The sequence below is a fragment of the Erythrolamprus reginae genome, chromosome 2 (assembly GCF_031021105.1).
Source record: "Erythrolamprus reginae isolate rEryReg1 chromosome 2, rEryReg1.hap1, whole genome shotgun sequence".
Lineage (NCBI taxonomy): Eukaryota > Metazoa > Chordata > Lepidosauria > Squamata > Dipsadidae > Erythrolamprus > Erythrolamprus reginae.
In genome coordinates, this window is record NC_091951.1 from 180,236,696 (window position 1) to 180,257,240 (window position 20,545).

Sequence of the window (20,545 nt, forward strand, 5' to 3'; positions counted from 1 at the left end):
TTCTCAGCACCGCAAGGGACACTGGATCTCCCCTACCCGTTTTCCTACAAATGTCTCAGTTTAGTTTCTGCCTTTAGAAGATTATTCATTTAGCCCTTGGAAAGAAATCAAACAATGAATCAAGAATGGCTTCAGATTCACTTTGTCCCTCCCAACTTAGGTCCTCTTTGCTCTTCTGGGGGTGGAGGGAAAAGGATTGCGCTTGGAAGGCTAAAAAAAATTAGGCAGTTTGAAAGGAGTAAATTGCTAGTACCTAATAACATGTAAACAAGTGTTTTTTGTTATGGTGGTGGTTTTCAGCTCTCCATGGACAGGAGGCTGAAAAGAACCTTTCTCATCAAAAAGAACCTTTCTCATCAAAAAGAGGGGACAGGGGAGAAGAGGAATCTTTAATTCAAGTTTTGTTCATTTCTATTTCAAACAGTGAGGTATTTGGTGTAGAAAGGTTAACACTTTCTTTCAAGGTAGAGAATGTGGAGTAATTGAGGGCAGAGGGAAGAAACCCAACCGTAGTGCAGTGAAAATGTTAATGGCCAATCTGCATCAGGCTGTCCGCTGTGCTTTTTTTGGCAAGTGCATTGAGATTTTTAATACGCTCATTACCTGGCAGCTACAAAATGAAAAGATTTCTTAAAATTCCTTGGGCATCAAAGAAAGAAGAAACAGCTAAGCTAGTAGTGCCCTAGTCTCTGTAGAAGGCTTAGTCAAAGGACATTGTTAGGTTTGTTTGAAGACTAGAATTCACTACCTTTAAGGCCCCCATTTTATTTTTTATTTTTTTGCAATCCATCCCTATGCAGGAAACAAACAAAACAATTTCAGCGAATGCTTAGAAGAATTGAACCCAAGTGACAAGGCCCATAGGGGGAGGGAGGCTGGGTGTGAGGGGATGGAGGCAGAGGAAGGCTCACAAAAAGAGAAGAAAAACTATAGTGATCATTATCCTTTTAAAAATGCACTGGTTGGCAAAGGGCAAGATAGTGGCTGCATCATTTGGCTATAGGAATTTGGCTTTGGTAAATTTAAACAGTGCCAAAAGGAAGGGACGTATGTCGTCTTCACTATTATTTTATAATCTTTTCTCACTTCCGGATTCAACTTTCCTCTTTGAAAGAGTTAGCCATCAGCCACTGTCTCTAAATTGGCTGTTTCCTGATTCTTCTATTTTATTTTATTGTATTTTTGGGGGGAAACTAGTCAATGCAAATAAATAAAACTCTAGCAATTGCATTGGTGTCTACTCTGCATCATAAATCTTATAATGAAAAGGCCAGGGAAGAGAAAGTATAGTTTGCCTGTCCATTTAAATTCTGGGTTTTAAATTCCTATACATTATTCAAAGCGTAAAATGCACCATGATGCAAAAGAATTCAAGTCTACAGCTGGCTCATATATTCTCCTTAACAATCAAAGAGAGTCTATAAGAAGATACCCTGGGGGGAAATAAAATAAAAACCAGTTTTTTCCCAGGGTTACTAGTTTTAAAGCTTGCTGGGCCAAACACACTATGCCTTGGAATAATTCAATCTGAAAAATCACATGTTCTGCTAAACGCAGTCCTAAGCCTACCATAGTTCTGCAGGACTGGGAAAGCGATGGAAAAAATTATTAGGTCATAAAGTTTTGCCCCAGCAGCTTTCATCTGATTGCTACATCTCAATCTTTGGCTTTGAACATACTTTGTGATATGGTAATCTTTTTTTTTTGTTAATTTCTACACATGATAAGAGTTTACAGTACAAAAAGAAAAATAGTGCACACTCTCAAATGTGTAATAAATAGGAATTTTAAAATAAAAAAATACACTCTCATACTACCCCCCACCCGTGGATGGATGGGCAAATACACACGAACACACACCTACATACACACCCTAATGAAATCTGCTGGATGTTATTCTAGTTGGAAAAATTATAAATACAAATGTAGGATTGTAAGATTCTGAAGTGCATTGTTCTCCTTGCAGAAAGCTTTTTTTCCTACTTTTTGCTATTTTTCAAAAGATAAAATGCTTGCTTCATTTATAAATAACTTTTTTAGGCAACACTGACTTGTCTAATGGGAAACACTGCACAACATAGAGACAGGAGGGGGTCAGTGGGGACCACAAAAGAAATGTTCTTTGGGGATCCAACATTTTGCAACCCCAATAACCAACACCCCCCCCCCGCCCCCAAGAAAAACAAAACAAAAAACAGCCTCCCAAAACAAAAAATCCCTAAAGTGCCTGATGTGGTTGGGATAATTCTGGCAGCGCATACGTAAGGGGTTTTTTTAAAAAAGAGGAACTGCATTGGCTGGGCAACAGCATCCATGGCGCACACAAGGGGACTATGAGCTGCCTAAAAGTATCAGAGTATCCAGGTACAGTAGTTCTCAGTTCAAGTGTTTTTCACTGGGGTCAAAAAGGGCGAGCACAACAAACTTCAACAAACAAACAAAAGTTACCCTACAGGAAGAAGCAATGATAGTGGCACTTCGCCAGCAGCTGCTGCTGCTGCCCTTCTTGGTGGTCCCTCATTGATCAACCTCCCTGTCCTCATTTCAAAATTCAAAATGAAAAACAGCAGCAGCAGCAATTCAGGCTTCTGCTCCCTGCCTACGCTGCTGGGTCCCTCGGGATTATTTTTACTCCGAGGGGACCCAGAAAACGATCCTGACAGAGGGGAAGTGTGGGAGACACGGTTAAGGTGATCCAGGTGATCAAATTCAGGTCCTTCAGACTGCTGCCACAACCCCATGCATGAAACAAATTTAATTGGCTCTTCACTCAAAGCATCAAGCCTTGAGGAATTGGGACTGAAAAAAGGTGGGTTGCTTAAAAAAAACATTGAACTCAGAAGAACCGGGCAATACCCTTTGGCAAACAGCAAGGGGAAGAAGAATACAAGCAGATTTTTTTTTAAAGCTTCACAGAGTAATTTTAAACGAAAAAGGATGAATCTGTTTGAAAACCCACACTTCTTTTTGTTAATTTTGATAGTGAAAGAAATGCTAGTGGTCAAAGCAAGTACTTAGGTAGGATGCAGAAGCTGAGATCACTTTCTCTAGGGGTTTTTTTTCCTTTTACTTTCCTTCCTTTTTTTTTTGGTTCCTAGGAACTTTTGGAAGGCCCATTCCCAGTCTTGTTCTCCTTTAAAGTGTCCTATATTGATAGAATTCCTAAATAAATAGAAGAGATACTAGATCACCCATCATCATTTGTTTAAGCTATTCTGAATAACAGCCATCTAAGCCAATGGCATTGTGCCTATCCTTGGTGTAGGGGCAGCTGTTCCCGTTGGGCAGGGAGCTGCAGGCGGCTGTCTTGGCAGCAATGCCGCAGTTCTTGAGGAGGTTGAAGCTGAAAGGGCTGATGGCGTCTTTAGGTGGAAAAGGCTTCATGGTGGAAAGGATAAGTGCCAGGCAGTCAGCAACGTCTTTGTTGGGGGCACAAGCCAAGGCTGGGGTATGGCCTGGAAAAGACAAGCAAATTCAGCTTCACAGAACAACAACAATGCTGTTGTTACAATACTGACCGCAGTGTTTATTTATTTATTAATTGGACTTATATGCCGCCCTTCCTCGTGGACTCGGGGCGGCTCACAACAAACAAAAAGATACAATATAAAACATTTCTAAGCCTATTATTATTATTATTATTATTATTATTATTATTATTATTATTAATTAATTAATTAAATTTGTGTGCCGCCCCTCTCCTTACTTTAAAAATGATCTTAAAACTAGTCATATTAAAAACGAACAATCACATCCATGCTATCACATTCAATCCATTTACTGGGTGTTCCAATATCTTGGGGGCTGCCACAAACAATAGGGAGTCAAACTGTTCTCCAAAACCAACTGAGGGTAGAACAAGAAGCAATGGGTGGAAACTACTCAGGGAGAGAAGCAATTCAGAACTAAGGAGAAATTTCCTGCCAGTTAGAACAATCAATCAGTGGAACAACTTGCCACCAGAAGTTGCGAATGGTCCAACACTGGAAGTTTTAAAGCTTCACCCTCTTTTCAAACAATCAAAGTGGAGCATCTGCAAGCTAACTGATGGCAACAAACACCACAGTTTAATCAAGTGCTGTGCAAATTATTTTTAACGTCTCAGGAATCTTCTGGTCCTTAACACCAGTCACTGAGTTTCATTTTTGTGGGGTATGTAAGAAAATACAGTGATACCTTGTCTTACAAACTTAATTGGTTCCGGGACGAGGTTCTTAAGGTGAAAAGTTTGTAAGATGAAACAATGTTTCCCATAGGAATCAATGGAAAAGCGATTAATGCGTGCAAGCCCAAAATTCACCTCTTTTGCCAACCGAAGCGCCCGTTTTTGCACTGCTGGGATTCTCCAGAGGCTCCCCTCCATGGGAAACCACGAGCACTTCGCTGGCAACGGAAGTCTGGAGGTGGGGTTTCCCAGCAAAGGGAGCATCAGTGAAATCGCAGTACAGTATTGCAAAAATACCGAAGTCCTCGAAACCCCACCTCCAGACCTCTGTTTTTGTGATGCTGCAATTTCACTGACGCTCCCCTTGCTGGGAAACCCCACCTCCGGACTTCCGTTGCGAGCGAACCACCCGTTTTTGTGCTGCTGGGATTCTCCTGCTGGGATTCCCCTGCAGCATCACAAAAACATGGAAGTCTGGAGGTGGGGTTTCCCATGGAGGGGAGCCTCAGGGAAATCCCAGCAGCACAATAACGGGTGCTTTGCTGGCAACGGAGACGGGGCATCCCAGCAGCGGCGGTGAGTTTGTAAGGTGAAAATAGTTTGTAAGAAGAGGCAAAAAAATCTTAAGCCCCGGGTTTGTATCTTGAAAAGTTTGTATGACGAGGCGTTTGTAAGACGAGGTATCACTGTATTTCTATATCCACATTTTTATAATATGCAGGTCTTTATTGAGCCACCTGGCTTCATATTGATTCTGGGAGGCATACAATACTAAAAATAGATAAGAACCACCACCAGTGGAAAAAATAACAAGTGTACAACGCATTAGCAAAATAGTCCTCTATTACACAAATATTTCACCCTGGGGGCCACAATCCACCTTAATCAAAGAGCTGGAAGAGAAGGCAACTTCTACAATATTATTTCTGAGGAATGTGAATCCTTGTACACAATAGTTCACAATGTTGTATTCTGTCTTGAGACAAAAGAATCACTACCCCAAACTTCCACCTTTACAACTGGAACTCTCGTAATTCCACTGGCTGTGAAGGCTGGAATTTCTGTGATAGTTACAACACACCCAGAGTGCCAGATTGGAAAGTTACCTTAGACTAAGATAGGTATTGCAGGAGTTGACCAGTGTGAGTCTGAGGGAGGGAGTCAAACGTGTTATCAGTCTCGAGTCCCTTCATGTCCACAAGAGATCTACGCCCAACCCATCTTGAATTCTATTGACTCTTATCTGCCACCAACAATCTGCTTTGATTGTTAATAGTTAAGATTCTTGTGGAGTTTTAGCATATAATAACCTATGCATTCATTTGAACTGCCTGGACTCTTGATTACCCGCCTTGACAGGTATCTTTACTGCATCAAACTTTGCTGTCTGCCCCCCACCCCCGCCCCGCCCATACTAAACAAACTCTTGCCTTGAGCTTCCAGATGTGAATGATGCATACCTTCTTCATCCACAGCAAGCACAGTGGCACCTCTGCTCAGCAGAGCCTGGACAACAGAGGCCAATCCGTTTCGAGCTGCAATATGGAGTGGCCTGTGTGCAGTGGGAAGAGAAAGGATGGTTATGCTATCGACCAAATTCAAGAGGGGGACTCCTGCACCCCAATCTCACTTCACTCCTCTCCTCCTTGCAAAGAGGAACGTTTAATATTTACTTGGATTCTCAAACTCCACTGCCATTGCACTAACAGGACCTTCTCCCCAGCTCACTTTTGTGTGCCTTAAAAAATACAGTGGTACCTCTACCTAAGAACGCCTCTACTTACGAACATTTCTAGATAAGAACCAGGTGTTCAAGATTTTTCTGCCTCTTCTCAAGAACCATTTTCCACTTAGAAACCCGAGCCTCCAAAACTGTAACCAGAAAAGGCAGGGAGAAGCCTCCATGGGGCCTCTCTAGGAATCTCCTAGGAGGAAACAGGGCCTCCACCCTCCCTATGGTTTCCCCAATTGCACGCATTATTTGCTTTTACATTGATTCATATGGGAAAAATTGCATCTTCTTACAAACTTTTCTACTTAAGAACCTGGTCACAAAACAAATTAAGTTCGTAAGTAGAAGTGCCACTGTATACCATACATCACCTATTATCATCATCATCTTAGCTATTGTCTATCCACTGCAGGATGAAGGCTTCTTCTGCAAGTTTCCAACCTATATGACCCTGAGCTTTCTTTTGCCAATAGGGCTTGCAATACTTGCTGGTATTATCAATCCATCTTGTTTTAAGTCTATATATACCATGTAGCAACTAGAAAAATTGCCACTGGAAGGATTTGTGAAGGGGGAAAATGGCTCAGAACAACTAAGTGAACTTTGGGGCTCAATCTACAGTTGCCCTCAGACTGCTCTACATATATGCCGCCCCGAGTCCTCAGAGAGGGGCAGCATAGAAATCCCATTCATAAATAATAAATAAATAAATGGAGTTGTGCTGCAACTCTTGTCAGCCTAAAGATCGAGGTGTGAGCCATCCAGAATTGTTTAAGAGGTGGCCACATAATTTTTTAAAAAATAAATAGAAACAAGTAAATAAGTTTCTAACTTATTCCCATTCTGTTATTTATGGGGGTGGTGTGAGAATGCAAACGAATGGGACACATGAGTTGGGGAACACTTCCTGTTCCTGGAAGACAAGAGGAAAGCAAGGTTTCTGAAGGATTGCAAGAATGGAAAGCATAGCTTGGAGAATAATGTGAGGCAGCAAAGGCTAGTGGGGTGGGGCTTGAGCTGGCATTTCTTAGTGGCGGTAGCAGGGCTGGGGCTGAAGTAGAGGCTGGGGGGTGGGGGCAGCTGGCTGAGATCGCTGAAAGCCCCAGGCCTGTACTTCACTCCCAGTCTTGCTGCTGCGGAGTGCCACTGGGTGTTCCCTACATCTTTTAATTTGTTTTTAAATTTGTTCTTATTCTGTTCTTCAATGTTTTTGTTTTTAACAATGTCTCTTTTATATGGTTTTATGACTTGTATGGTTTTATGGTTTTATAAATAAGGTTTTATGACTTGTATCTGTAAACTGCCCAGATTCATTTGAAAAGTGAGATGAGCAATGATTAAATTTGATGATTTCAAATAGTTGCTGAATGAAAAGTTACAAGTCAAGGATTACTTGTATGCTGGAGGACCACATGTATCCTGTAGCTGTGGGTCCAACATCCCTACTACAGATGGTACAACTGACATTTAATAAGGGATAGCAACATTTTGTCCTTTCACTAAGTCTTGTCTGTTATTGCAGAGATATGAAGTTGACAAAGGTGAAAATAATTTACCCTACGCCTCCATTCTCATTTAATTCTCCGTGGCATAATCCAATTCTGCAATTTCATCCAGAAGTACTTGTATTTCTCCAAAAATAAGACCCAGTCTTATATATATTTGCCACCCAAAAAGGCACCAGGTCTTATTCTGGGGGCGATGTCTTCCACTTACTCACCTCATAGCGGTGATGCCAACAGCCCCACACTTATCAATCCAGAGCTCATTTATCAGCTGTGGAGGCCTTTCCTGAAGGCCTCTGATGCCAAAACGGAGGCTAGGGGGCACTACGCACATCAATTTGGAGCTCGTTTCTTGGCTGCAGAGGCCTTTCCTGAAGGCCTCCTGACAGCGAAACAGAGGCCCGGGGTGGCACACGCAAGTGGGTCGGGAAGGTGAGCAGGTGTCAGAGTGTGCGAGGTCTGGCTGCAACTGTCTGAAGGTAACCCGTGCACCTTGCCCCACCCAGTGCAACCAGATGCAACAGTGGGCGGGTCTTAACTAGGGCTTATTTTGGGAATAGGGCTTATATTGGGCAAATGTGTAAAAAAAATCAAGCTAAGGTTTATTTTCAGGGAAACACAGTATTTCCCTTCATTATCCTGCAATAAGCAGCAAGACTCTGCACTTGATTAAGTCTATTAAACAGAATTTTCAATATGACTGATTATCTCAGAGTTACTTTTCCAAATGTTAAGTCTCAGAATCAAAAGTATCCTATGTCTCTGCCAAGGAGAAGTTTCTAAGAGGACATGTTTTTGGGACACTAACCTGTCAAATCAACCTCTAATAAATTAAGATCTTTAAGCTAGACAGTCAAAATGTCTTCCCAAATGCAAAAAGAAAGGTTTTCTTCCCACATTAGAGTCAACTAAGAACATGCTCCTGTTGACTCATTTTAAGTAATATTTGATGGGAAACAAAGTGAAGGAAAATAATGGCTAGTTTCCATAGGCTGTGTGAGTACTTACATCTGTAGAGCACTGTTTGTTGCATTGATAAGGCCAAGGTCTTGGGTTTCCCCCAGAATCAACAAGGCACACTTTTCATGACCCTGGAAAGAACAGATAAAAGAAAGCCTGAAATTGCACTCAGCTCTGCAGTTTAATTCTGATAAGGAATATGACACTTTTTTTTTTAATCATGGCCTTTTCATGCAAGTGCATGTGCTTTGCCACAATGGCTACACTGGGTATATAAAGGACAGAATTAACATAGAACAGGAATACGTAAGCCCCAGTAGGAAAATTCTAAACTTCAAGCAATGGTTTGGGGAGAGGGGGTTAAAGTATGACATAGGAGCTGGAAAATATTGTATGCTGATGGATTGTTTCTATTTGAAATTAGGCTGCACTGTCTCCTAGTGGGAGAAAATGAAGATTACATTTGCTCTATTATTAGTGTGAGTTCAGCAATAAAACAGGAAACCAACAATACAGTCGATCTATCACCAAAAGGGTTTTCTTGAGAATTTACGATTCATTGGGCAAATTTCTGGCAACTTTTCTGAAAGAATGGAAAACTTATATGGAATTTTTACTGAAAGAAAAAACAAAATGATTTATGGGTTTGAAGGTTTTTAAAAATATGAATTAAATGAGGGGGAGAGGAGACTTGCATGAGATAAGATCTAAGATTGTAAATTATATACTGAAAACATCAGAAGTCATAATTTTCGGTAGTTTCTTTCTTTTTTTAATTAATGCATTCATATATTCATTCATTCTGTAGAAAAGTTAAGTCTACACATGGCTTTGCAAAAATCCGGAGCTCATAACCACAGCAATGAGTGAAGAGCCAGTGAGTAGATTTCCCACATCTTTTACTCTGTAAATTCTTAATAAACCTTTTTTTTATTTTTAATTCTACTGGATAATTTTTCATAAAAATCAAATTGCATAAACTAATTATTTGGAAATAAAGTCATTTATTCACATCTGGCATCACTTTCATCATAACCTTCCAATTTTACATATTAAAATTCTACAAAAATTAGTCCACCTCACCCCCAACTCCAAAAGAAAAATCAATTTTATAGGTCTCAATTTTTGGATATTGTACCTTACTGCAGGCCAGGTGAAGAGCTGTGTTCTTGTTGACATCTAGCACAGTTAGATCCGCTTTTGCTCTGTACAGCAGGAACTCTGAAAATTATGGAAATGCAACATGAAAAATTGTGCTTATACTTATTTAAAAGATTCTCATAAGACATTCACCCCAAAGTCATAGAAGCCAACTTCCAACATTAAAATGACAAATGAGAAAAATGAAAACGGCAGCTTAATCCAAAAAGCAAGGCAGGTAACTTCTATACCACTAGGTTGATGTCCCCGTCCTCTTCAGAAATAATAATGTGGGTTTTGGCAGAAGGAATCAGCAACCTCCACTGAAGGCATTTCAAAATTCCAGCATCAAGGCAGAAAGATCAACCAGAAAGCAAAGTAACTGAAGTTAAACTCAGGATACAGAAAGCCAATGCACTGGCTTGTGACATTTCTTTTTGTTTTTATCTTTTTTATGGGACAGTATGAGCTGGATGAGAAGCGAAAACATCGTCAAAGAAAAACCAGACAGTCCAGATGCCTCTTGAAAAAGCGCCTTTGGGACAATTAAGTGATGTGCCGGTGCCTGGAGGCTGTTGGGGCCTGGATGGGTGTCAACAGACGCAAACTCAACCCGGATAAGACGGAGTGGCTGTGGGTTTTGCCTCCCAAGGACAATTCCATCTGTCCATCCATCACCCTGGGGGGGATATTATTGACCCCCTCAGAGAGGGTCCGCAACTTGGGCGTCGTCCTCGATCCACAGCTCACAATAGAGCTCACATCTTTCAGCTGTGGCGAGGGGGGCGTTTGCCCAGGTTCACCTGGTGCACCAGTTGCGGCCCTATTTGGACCGGGACTCATTGCTCACAGTCACTCATGTCCTCATCAACTTGAGGCTCGACTACTGTAACGCTATGTACATGGGGCTACCTTTGAAAAGTGTTCGGAAACTTCAGATCGTGCAAAATGCAGCTGTGAGAGCAGTCATGGGCTTTCCCAAAAATGCCCATGTTACACCAACACTCCGCAGTCTGCATTAGTTGCCGATCAATTTCCGGTCACAATTCAAAGTGTTGGTTATGACCTATATATAATGCCCTTCATGGCATCGGACCAGAATATCTCCGAGACCGCCTTCTGCTGCACGAATCCCAGCGACCGGTTAGGTCCCACAGAGTCGGCCTTCTCCGGGTCCCGTCAACTAAACAATGTCGGTTGGCGGGCCCCAGGGGAAGAGCCTTCTCTGTGGCGGCCCCGACTCTCTGGAACCAGCTCCCCCCAGAGATTAGAATTGCCCCTACCCTCCTTGCCTTTCGTAAATTCCTCAAAACCCACCTTTGTCGTCAGGCATGGGGGAATTGAGATATCTCCCCCGGGCCTATATAATTTATGTATGGTATGTTTGTAGGTATGTCTGCTTAAAAATGGGGTTTTCTTAACTACTTTAAATTTTAAATTGTAAATTATTAGATTTGTTATGAATTGTTTTATTATGTTGTGAGCCGCCCCGAGTCTACGGAAAGGGGCGGCATACAAATCAAATCAAATCAATTCAAATCAATCAATCAATCAATCAATCAATCAATCAATCAATTAGTCAAAATGTATTATCAGAAATGAGCTTAGTAGGAAACTGAACCAAACAGTAATGGATCCATGCTGGACCAAGAGAAGACTTAAGAGATATGTACCTAGTATTTTTATGGGTTCTCTTAAGCTGATATGATAGGATGGTTGAAGGAGTGGGGAAAAGAGAAAAACATAAATACAGGAACTGCACCACTTACCAACTGCTGCTGTCTGGCCATTTTCAACAGCCATCATAAGAGGGGTCCTCCCCAATTGGTCAGTTCCATCTACCTCAGCCTGGTGTTGCAAAAGCAATTGTAAACCATGGATGTTGTCTGCAAAGGCAGCAGCGTGAAGGGGGGTCCTTGGAAGAAGAAGAAAGATGGACTTGACATGCTTTCAAAAAGAACTTTAGATGCATAAAGGTGAATTATATAGCATTTTTTTCATTTTTTAAAATTTCATTCTACATATTTTATTTTATTTTGGTATTTTAAAGACACACACACTCCTATGATGTGTTTTGATATCATTCAGTTTCTTTAGAAGCTCGGTAGTTTCTTACTGGATGATCTCTCAACTCTATTTTTAGAAGGCACGTAGTACCCACTGAAAGCAATTATTCTATGTCTCTTCTAACTCTTGCCCAGTAGTACAGAGCAAAACCCAAATTAAAACTCACTCTCAATTGCCACACCTTAAGGAAACTTAATTGAATAGTGATTAAAGAGGTAGAAAAACATGAATCAGAATAAATGGCAGGACATAACTTTGTTTACTATACATTACCACATTGCTATTGAGAGTAAACATGTACAGTGATACCTCATCTTACAAATGCCTTATCATACAAACTTTTCGAGATACAAACCCGGGGTTTAAGATTTTTTTGCCTCTTTTTACGAACTATTTTCACCTTACAAAACCACCAACGCCGCTGGGATGCCCCGCCTCCGGACTCCCATTGCCAGCGAAGCACCCGTTTTTGTGCTGCTGGGATTCCCCTGAGGCTCCCCTCCATGGGAAACCCCACCTCCGGACTTCTGTTGCTAGTGAAGCGCTTGTTTTTGCGATGCTGGGATTCCCCTGCTGGGATTCCCCTGCAGCATCGCAAAAACACAGAAGTCGGGAGGTGGGGTTTCCTATGGAGGGGAACCTCAGGGGAATCCCAGCAGCGCAAAAATAGGCGCTTCGTGTGGGCAAAAGGGGTGAATTTTGGGCTTGCACGTATTAATCGCTTTTCCATTGATTCCTATGGGAAACATTGTTTCGTCTTACAAACTTTTCACCTTAAGAACCTCATCCCGGAACCAATTAAGTTTGTAAGACAAGGTATCACTGTATTTCCTATAATAAATACACTTCACAGACACATGTTAAAGAAACTGATCATAAACTTGAATGTAGGTCCCTTGTATAACAATTAGGGGTTGTTTTTTTTAGAACTATTTGAAAGTGCAAGGCCAGGGTTGGCAAATGAAATGCCTGGAGGATTCCCAATGATTCCCTGACTTCCAACTTGTGAGATTTCAATAAATTAAGGGAGTATATAAAGGCAACCACACAGGATTCTGTGAGCAAGTCCAAGCCTGGAAAAAGTTAGCAATTCCTGCCACTCACATATAAGGACACTAGAGCATATCAATTATAGGAGGTAAGACACCAAAATTCATGCTGCTGAATTTCTTTAGTCTCTTTGGTATATCTTGAAGGGATATTTCTCATTCAAATGATGGTCTGATCAATGATACCGAGCAATCTCACCAAGAACAGGAAGAACAATCGCTTACCTTCCTTTGGCATCTCTGCTATTAACAATCTTGGCACCCAATGCTTCAACAAGCATCTCAGCGGTGCCATCCTGGTTGTTAATTCTGGAAAAGAAAGGAAGTGTGAGAATCAAGCAAGCAAGCATCAGTTGATTTAATTTCAGGGTGACAAACGAGTACAACAGCATTTAAGCACCTCTCTATTAAATCTGGGTTTCAAAGGTCCAAAATAGATAGGGAAAATTCCCACCAGTCAAGATGCTCCAAATTTTGGACAATTCCTTCAAGTAAAATCCCTACCAACTTTAATGACTTGTTTTCTTTCTTTTTGGGTGGAAAAAAAGTAAGTAAAAGCTAAGGAGTAATCCACCAGAGGGATCTGCTATTCCGTCCTGCTCAGCAACTCCTTGATGAACTTGTAGGTTTTGGGAAGAAAACAATGCCAATGTTTTGTTAGTGATAAACATTCCAAAATAATAAGGTTCCAAAATATAGGTAGACCTCAACTAATTACCTCATTTGGGATCAGAATTTCCACTGTTATTGAAGGCAGTTGCTCTGAGTCATTTTACAATCTTATTTTCTGCCATGGTTGTTATCACTGCAATTACTAAGTGAATCATGCAATTGTTAAGGGAACCTGGCTTCCCCCAACTGCATATCTTATGGGGAAGCTACCTGGGAAGGTTGCAAATGGCAATTACATGACCCAGGGATGCCACAATCACTGTAAAAAAAATATGCCAACAAGTGCCCAAATTTTGATCGTGTGACTATGAGGATGCTTCAATGGTCATAAGTGTGAGGACTAGTTGTGTCACTATTTTTGGCGCAGCAATCACTAAAAGAATGGTTGGAAGTCAAGGTAGTTCTCAACTTACAGCATTTCATTTGGTGACTAAAGTTACAACAGCACTGAAAAAAGTGATTTATGTTCACTTTTCACACTTACAACTCTTTCAACATCATGGTCATGTGATCAAAATTCAGATGCGTGGCAATTGGTTCATATTTATGACATTTGCAGTGTCCCATGGATCAGGTGATCCCTTTGCCACCTTCTGACAAGCAAAGTCAATGTGGATGCCAAATTCACTTAAGAATGGTAGTGATTCACTTAACAATTGTGTCAGGAAAGGTTGTAAAATGGGCCAAAATCCACTTAACAACTCTCTAACTTAGCAACAAACATGTAATGTCTGTATTTTTTCCTAATATGGAGTCTCCATATGTGGTTGGACTAAAATTTCTAGCTTCTGGAATAGATTTGGACCTGTAGCCAATAGCATATAGAGACCCAGGTTAGGAAATGCAGACAGCATTTCCACGGAATATAAAATTACAGAAAATACAATAGAGCTATCATTAACAGGCAAGAAATCACTTATTTCCTAGAAAACAAAAGAGGTAAATTGTTTTCTTGTCTTTTGCCTTCTTTTTGGGGCAAGTGCATTTTTTGAAACAGGTCTGGGCTGCATGTAATAGCTACCGTATATACTCGAGTATAAGCCGACCCGAGTATAAGCCGAGGCACCAATTTTTGCCACAAAAACTGGGAAAACGTATTGACCCGAGTATAAGCCGAGGTTAGAAAATGCAGTGGCTACTGGTAACTTATAAAAATGGAAAACAATAAAATTACATTAATTGAGACATGTTTTAGAATATTTATTTTAAAGAAAACCAGTAAACTAGCTCTGTAAATTTAAAAGAGGGTAAACAAATTAACAATATTAACAATAAATTAAAAAGTAAAAAAAGTAGCTCGATCAGGAACAAAGCTAAAACCTAAGAGTTAAAATCCTTCAAAACTGGATTCCTTCTCATCATTAATTGGATTTACATTATTGTTCTGTTTTTATATATGCTGTGAGCCACCCTGAGTCCTTGGAGAGGGATTGCATACAAATCCAATTAAATAAATAAACAAACAAACAAACAAATTAATAAGTGTATCCAAAGAAGAGCTTCAGCATTAGCTGCTGTGAGGTTATCAGCATAGAAAACCAAATAGATAGATAGATAGATAGATAGATAGATAGATAGATAGATAGATAGATAGATAGATAGATAGATAGAAATAGATACAGATAGATAGATAGATAGATAGATAGATAGAAAGAAAGATAGAAAAATAGATAGATAGAAATAGATACAGATAGATAGATAGATAGATAGATATAGATAGAAAGATAGATAGACAGACAGACAGATAGAAAAATAGATAGATAGATAGATAGATAGATAGATAGATAGATAGATAGATAGATAGATAGAAATAGATACAGATAGATAGATAGATAGATAGATAGATAGAAAAATAGATAGATAGAAAAATAGATAGATAGAAAGATAGAAAAATAGATAGATAGAAATAGATACAGATAGATGATAGATAGATAGATAGATAGATAGAAATAGATACAGATAGATAGATAGAAAAATAGATAGATAGAAAAATAGATAGATAGAAAGATAGACAGATAGAAAAAGAATTCCTGTCTAGCTCTGCCTCATAACACATTATTAGATCCTATCCAAGCAAGGACAGCAACTATCACAAAATACCATTTTTTAAACAGTTTAAATCCTTTCAAAGGAGGGGGAGGAGAATCTGACAGCAGGGGGCCTTTTTAATCCGACTAAGGGCAATGCAGAGAGAGCAAGGAATAGTTACTCACCATTGCTTTTTCCCCCTCTCGGTTGGAGCAAATGGCTGCCTCTTTTGCTTGAGCCAGGGAGAGGAACTACGGCGTGCGAGAGGGGACAAAAGCTGGTGCCTCCTCGCTCTAGCTCAAGCAATGGCGCCCTCGTGTGGTGACTTTGTCAATGACCCGAGTATAAGCCGAGGTTGTGTTTTTCAGCCCATTTTTTGGGCTGAAAAACTCGGCTTATACTCGAGTATATAGGGTATTTTATTTTATTTTTCAAAGACTTCCAGTGTAGTTCACTTGAGGCCCAGGGGTACTCATAAAAAAGAGAACTAATATTCAAAGCTGGTATTTTACTTTGCAGAATTCATTCTGTTATCTGTAATTTTATAAAACCTTAAAAATTAAAAAAATTGGGTGAGGTACCAAGAGAAGTATATACTGGCATATGGGTTATCCAAAGCAGAAATGCTGTTTTGTGTGACAGTTTCAAACTGTACTTAAAAAGCAAAATCTACATCTCGTTTTCCTTGGACCAGATTATCCAATGTATTTGCACAAACACACACTTCATCTCCAGGGTCCACCATGACTTACACTGCACAGTGCAATGGAGTAAAGGGGTTTCCTTCTAGGTATGCAAATGGATTGTGTTCAAGTAACAATTCAAGACAATCTTCATGCCCTGGAAAGAGAGAGAGAATTTATTAGATTACCTTAGAAACATAGAAACATAGAAGTCTGACGGCAGAAAAAGACCTCATGGTCCATCTAGTCTGCCCCTACACTATTTTCTGTATTTTATCTTAGGATGGATATATGTTTATCCCAGGCATGTTTAAATTCAGTTACTGTGGATTTATCTACCACGTCTGCTGGAAGTTTGTTCCAAGGATCTACTACTCTTTCAGTAAAATAATATTTTCTCATGTTGCTTTTGATCTTTCCCCCAACTAACTTCAGATTGTGTCCCCTTGTTCTTGTGTTCACTTTCCTATTAAAAACACTTCCCTCCTGAACCTTATTTAACCCTTTAATATATTTAAATGTTTCGATCATGTCCCCCCTTTTCCTTCTGTCCTCCAGACTATACAGATTGAGTTCATTAAGTCTTTCCTTCTAATCCTACAGCATTTTTATAGGCAAACCCATGAACTGTTTTTAAACTTTTCAGATGTTTAGGCAGCTTTAACATAGGCTGAAATTGGAAGTTAATAGCCACACTTTTTTTGAGTCTTGATTGAGCCAGTCTGTAGCAAAGGCAGTGTTTGCGTATAATAACAGCTTAATGAATTAAAGTTTGAATGCAAGACATGCACGCAAACATACAGACTCTTTCATGAAGCACTGTTCCTTCTCCCACCTAAGCATTACAATAATCAGGAATTTCACAATTCAACACTATTCAATTCAGAATTATAGTGAAGTGCTTCTAATTCAGATTTTAATTGATTTTAATTGAAATTTAGTGTTGATTGGGAGTCCTGGCTTCTTTGCAAGCATTTAGCCATACCAGTGGTTTATTTAAACTACACTGAAATACAGAAATCAATATTGTTGGGTTTGTTCCAGAAATATTTCTGCTGGGGAAACTACCAGAACAGTATAACAAAGGGAATAAATATTTAATTCTGCATGTAGTAACGGGCAGCAAGAATAGCGTTTGCACAACAGTTGAAAAAAGGTGAGACTCTGACAGATGAAAGTGTAATTAAAAAAAATTAGAAAGTGCTGAGATGGATAGACTGACATTTAAGATAAAATAAAAAGAAGAAATAGAATACTTTTTAACATGGGGTATATTTTACCAATGGTTAACTAACAAAAACAGAGGTTAGAATTTAAAAATAATTCAGAGATAATAAAAATGTGTATTGTAAATATTACAAGATGGACAAAGTAATTGTTTTATTATTGTATGATTAATATTGATATGTTTATTAAGATTACTAGTATGATTGTGGCTATTATTGTATCTTTACCCAAAATTCATTATGCTCAGACAACAGCCTGTTCAGATAGGCATGGGTTTTCTTTTTAATTTTTAAAAATGTAGCAATAAAACATATTCCAAAAAATTGCTGGGTTTGTTCACATAGGGTAGAATGGGAGTCATCTGTATACCTTTTTTTCACTTTCTATATTAAGGGATGATTTCTGCTTTAACATGATATACAAATCCGGACAAAGAAAAAAATCAAAGAAAAGGTAAGATACCTTTCAGAACATTACTCCAGAGCAAGAATCTCCCCCCCCAAACTGAATTAAGGAAATACAAATTAATCAAAATCAGTACATGAATCCCATGATTTAATGCAAAAAATAAAGCTCCTGACCCTAATAATAAAGCAATATTATTCCCTCCCAAGAATGTTGTGTTTTCAAAGAACCCAGAGTTTCCGGAGATATTTATCAGATGATCCACAATGAGAAATCAATGATAGCAGATCTGCTTGCCAGAAAGACAATTATCCACCGCCATTGAATTCTCCTGCAATAAAACAGCTGAAAATATCAGGATGCTGAAGAGGAGGGCTCTTCAGTTTTCACCTACTAAAGCCAGCATGAACAAGATACAATCTAGAACAAGAGTGGACACACTATTCCATCAGCTCTATGTGACCCACAGGATTCCTTTGGGGCCTGAGAGCAAATTTTAAGTAGGATTTTTGGAAGGCTTTGGAGTGTTTTGCAATTCTTTATTTTGCCCACCAAAATCCCCCCTGTAGGTAGAAAAGGGCACGAACTCTGCTGGCAACCCCCCTATACAACACACACAGCAGCTGGGAATTCAATGAAACTGCACCTTCCAGCCATAAGACATTTGCCACGAGTAACTTAAATCAGTGATTTTCAACCTTTTTTGAGCCGCGGCACATTTTTTACATTTACAAAATCCTGGGGCACACCACCAACCAAAATGACACAAAATGACACCCTAAGACACTCTCCTCTCTTTTTCCATCCCTGTCTCCTCCCCACCCTTGTATGTGTGTGTGTATACACACTCTTGAACCATTTCCAAAAACAGGTGAGGGCTGGGGGGTTTTCTCTCTTATTCTTTGGGTGCTTTTTATCATATGCTTTAAATCAGGAGTCACTTCTCTCTCTCTTTTATTTCTCTCTCTTTCCTCTCATTCTCTGTCTCAATCATTTTCTCATTTCTCTTTTTTTCCTCCCCTTTTTGCTCATTTCTCTCTTGCTCTCTCTCCCTTCCTCTCCTTTACTCTCTCTCTCTTGCCTTCTTTCTCTCTCACGCTTGCTTTCTCTCTTGCTTTCTCTCTCTCACTCTTTCTCTCTTTCTCTCTCTTTCTTTCTTTCTCACTCTCACTCTCTCAGCAAAAAGTTGCGAGACCGGAACCTGAGCTTCCTTCTTCACGGCACACCTGATCATGTCTCGCGGCACACTAGTGTGCCATGGCACACTGGTTGAAAAACACTGACTTAAATGATCTTGACAGGTAACTTGGAGAAGGGAAAGTCTGTCCTACAATCTATTGACCCACTGAATCTGCAGGAGATGTAATCACTTTTCAGGTAAATCAGCCGCATAAAATTGTTGGACATTACATAGTTTTAGCCATCCCAGTCTTCTGCTGCAACTGTCACGTCATATTATAGCAATAAACTTTGCTCAGTGTTGTAGCAGGTGATTTAACTGGACAGATCTTATAGTAGTCTCTCCCTGGCATAAGCAAATAACGAAGGAATGTATGCCCGAATCTCTACATTCTTACCACTGTATGAAGCCCAGTGCATTGGTGAATAGCCACTATAGTCCACTACAGAGTCCAGAGGGTCAGTAGAGAGCGCTGCCTGCAGCAAGGTCCTCAGGATTTCAGAATGCCCACACACCGAGGCAAAATGGATCGGGGTCCGGCCCTTGAAATCCCGACACAATACAAAGGCATCATGGTCCAGCAGTGCTGCAAGGCAGTCTTCACAGCCAGTAACAGCCTAGAAAGAAGAACAGTGAGCAATGAATTTAAAAAAGTATCTCTCACAGATGGAAATAAGTCTTGCAAAGCAGGCACTCGAAGTATTCTCTTTATTCAATAATAATTCCAAGTTGTTGTTTTAATCATTCGGCTCTATCTGGCTCTTGGTGACGTTATAGGTAAGTGCTGTCTATGCTACCCGGTCAAATACGGCTTCTTTCAGTTGTGGGGAATTCATCTTTGTATCAGTGTTGATGTTATCAAGCCAGCATGCTCTTTGCTAGTCCCTTCTTCTTGTTTTACTAACCATTTTTGGCATCATTAATTTCTCCAATGAATTTGCACTCGTGACACGGTCAAAGTAAATCAGTCATGTAATCCAAGCAAAATGTCATAACAACAATAAATCTTGCACTATAAACAATAAAACCTTTTATTTTCACACTAAAACTGATGCTGCTCAAACTACGGGGGTCGCCCAGAAAGTAATGCACCACATTTTTTTTTCCTCAGCCTACAGTAATGGTATGAATGTGAAACTTTAGATATACAGTGGTACCTCATGATACAAACTTAATTGGTTCCGTGCAAATCCTTCAGGAAAATCCCAAACTTTAGAAGGGAGGCGAACAGAGGGCAGGGAGGAGCAGCTAAAGGGGGCGGGTGGAAGAAGCAAGGCTAGGCTAAAGGGTGAGTGGGAAGGAAGGAAGGCAAGGGGGGCGCCCCTCCCTTTTCTTTCTTCAAAAGACACCCTTTCAGTGCCTCTGCAAGCACGCTGTTCTCTGCAAAGTCTTTCCCCCTCCAAGCCGCCCCTCCCTTTTCTTTCTTCAAAAAAGGGGGGGAAAAGAAACCCCTTCATCCCAGCAGCGGCGGCTTGGGTTCCTAAGGTGAAAATAGTTCGGAAGAAGAGGCAAAAAAATCTTAAACACTGGGTTCGTATCTTGAAAAGTTCGTTAGAAGAGGCGTTCGTAAGATGAGGTACCACTGTACATTATTTGAATTATCAGGAGTGCGTGTGTAAATTTTGCGTTTCTTCAGACAGATGGCGTCTGTAAGTGATGTACGTTACAAGCAGCATGTCGTCATGGAATTTCTCACTGCAGAGAAAGAAACTGTTGGGAACATTCACAAACG

General features: G+C 40.1%; 1 protein-coding gene across 3 annotated transcripts in view; it reads right to left on the reverse strand.

Moving 5' to 3' along the window:
- Positions 1-762: 762 nt before the first annotated feature.
- ANKRD52 (ankyrin repeat domain 52) overlaps positions 763-20,545 on the reverse strand; it is a 71,230-nt gene continuing 51,447 nt past the window's right edge. The window contains exons 21-29 of one of the 3 annotated variants that reach the window (XM_070740565.1): positions 19,211-19,430; positions 16,071-16,158; positions 12,844-12,927; positions 11,272-11,417; positions 9,501-9,583; positions 8,411-8,493; positions 5,626-5,717; positions 5,272-5,313; positions 1,771-3,455 (exon numbers count right to left, since the gene is read on the reverse strand). In XM_070740565.1, the coding sequence (XP_070596666.1) occupies positions 5,273-5,313; positions 5,626-5,717; positions 8,411-8,493; positions 9,501-9,583; positions 11,272-11,417; positions 12,844-12,927; positions 16,071-16,158; positions 19,211-19,430 (837 nt within the window). In that variant the 3' untranslated portion in view covers positions 1,771-3,455; position 5,272. Of the gene's footprint in view, positions 3,456-5,271; positions 5,314-5,595; positions 5,718-8,410; positions 8,494-9,500; positions 9,584-11,271; positions 11,418-12,843; positions 12,928-16,070; positions 16,159-19,210; positions 19,431-20,545 lie in introns of all 3 variants that reach the window. The other 2 variants (XM_070740564.1, XM_070740566.1) reach the window with 2 other exon arrangements.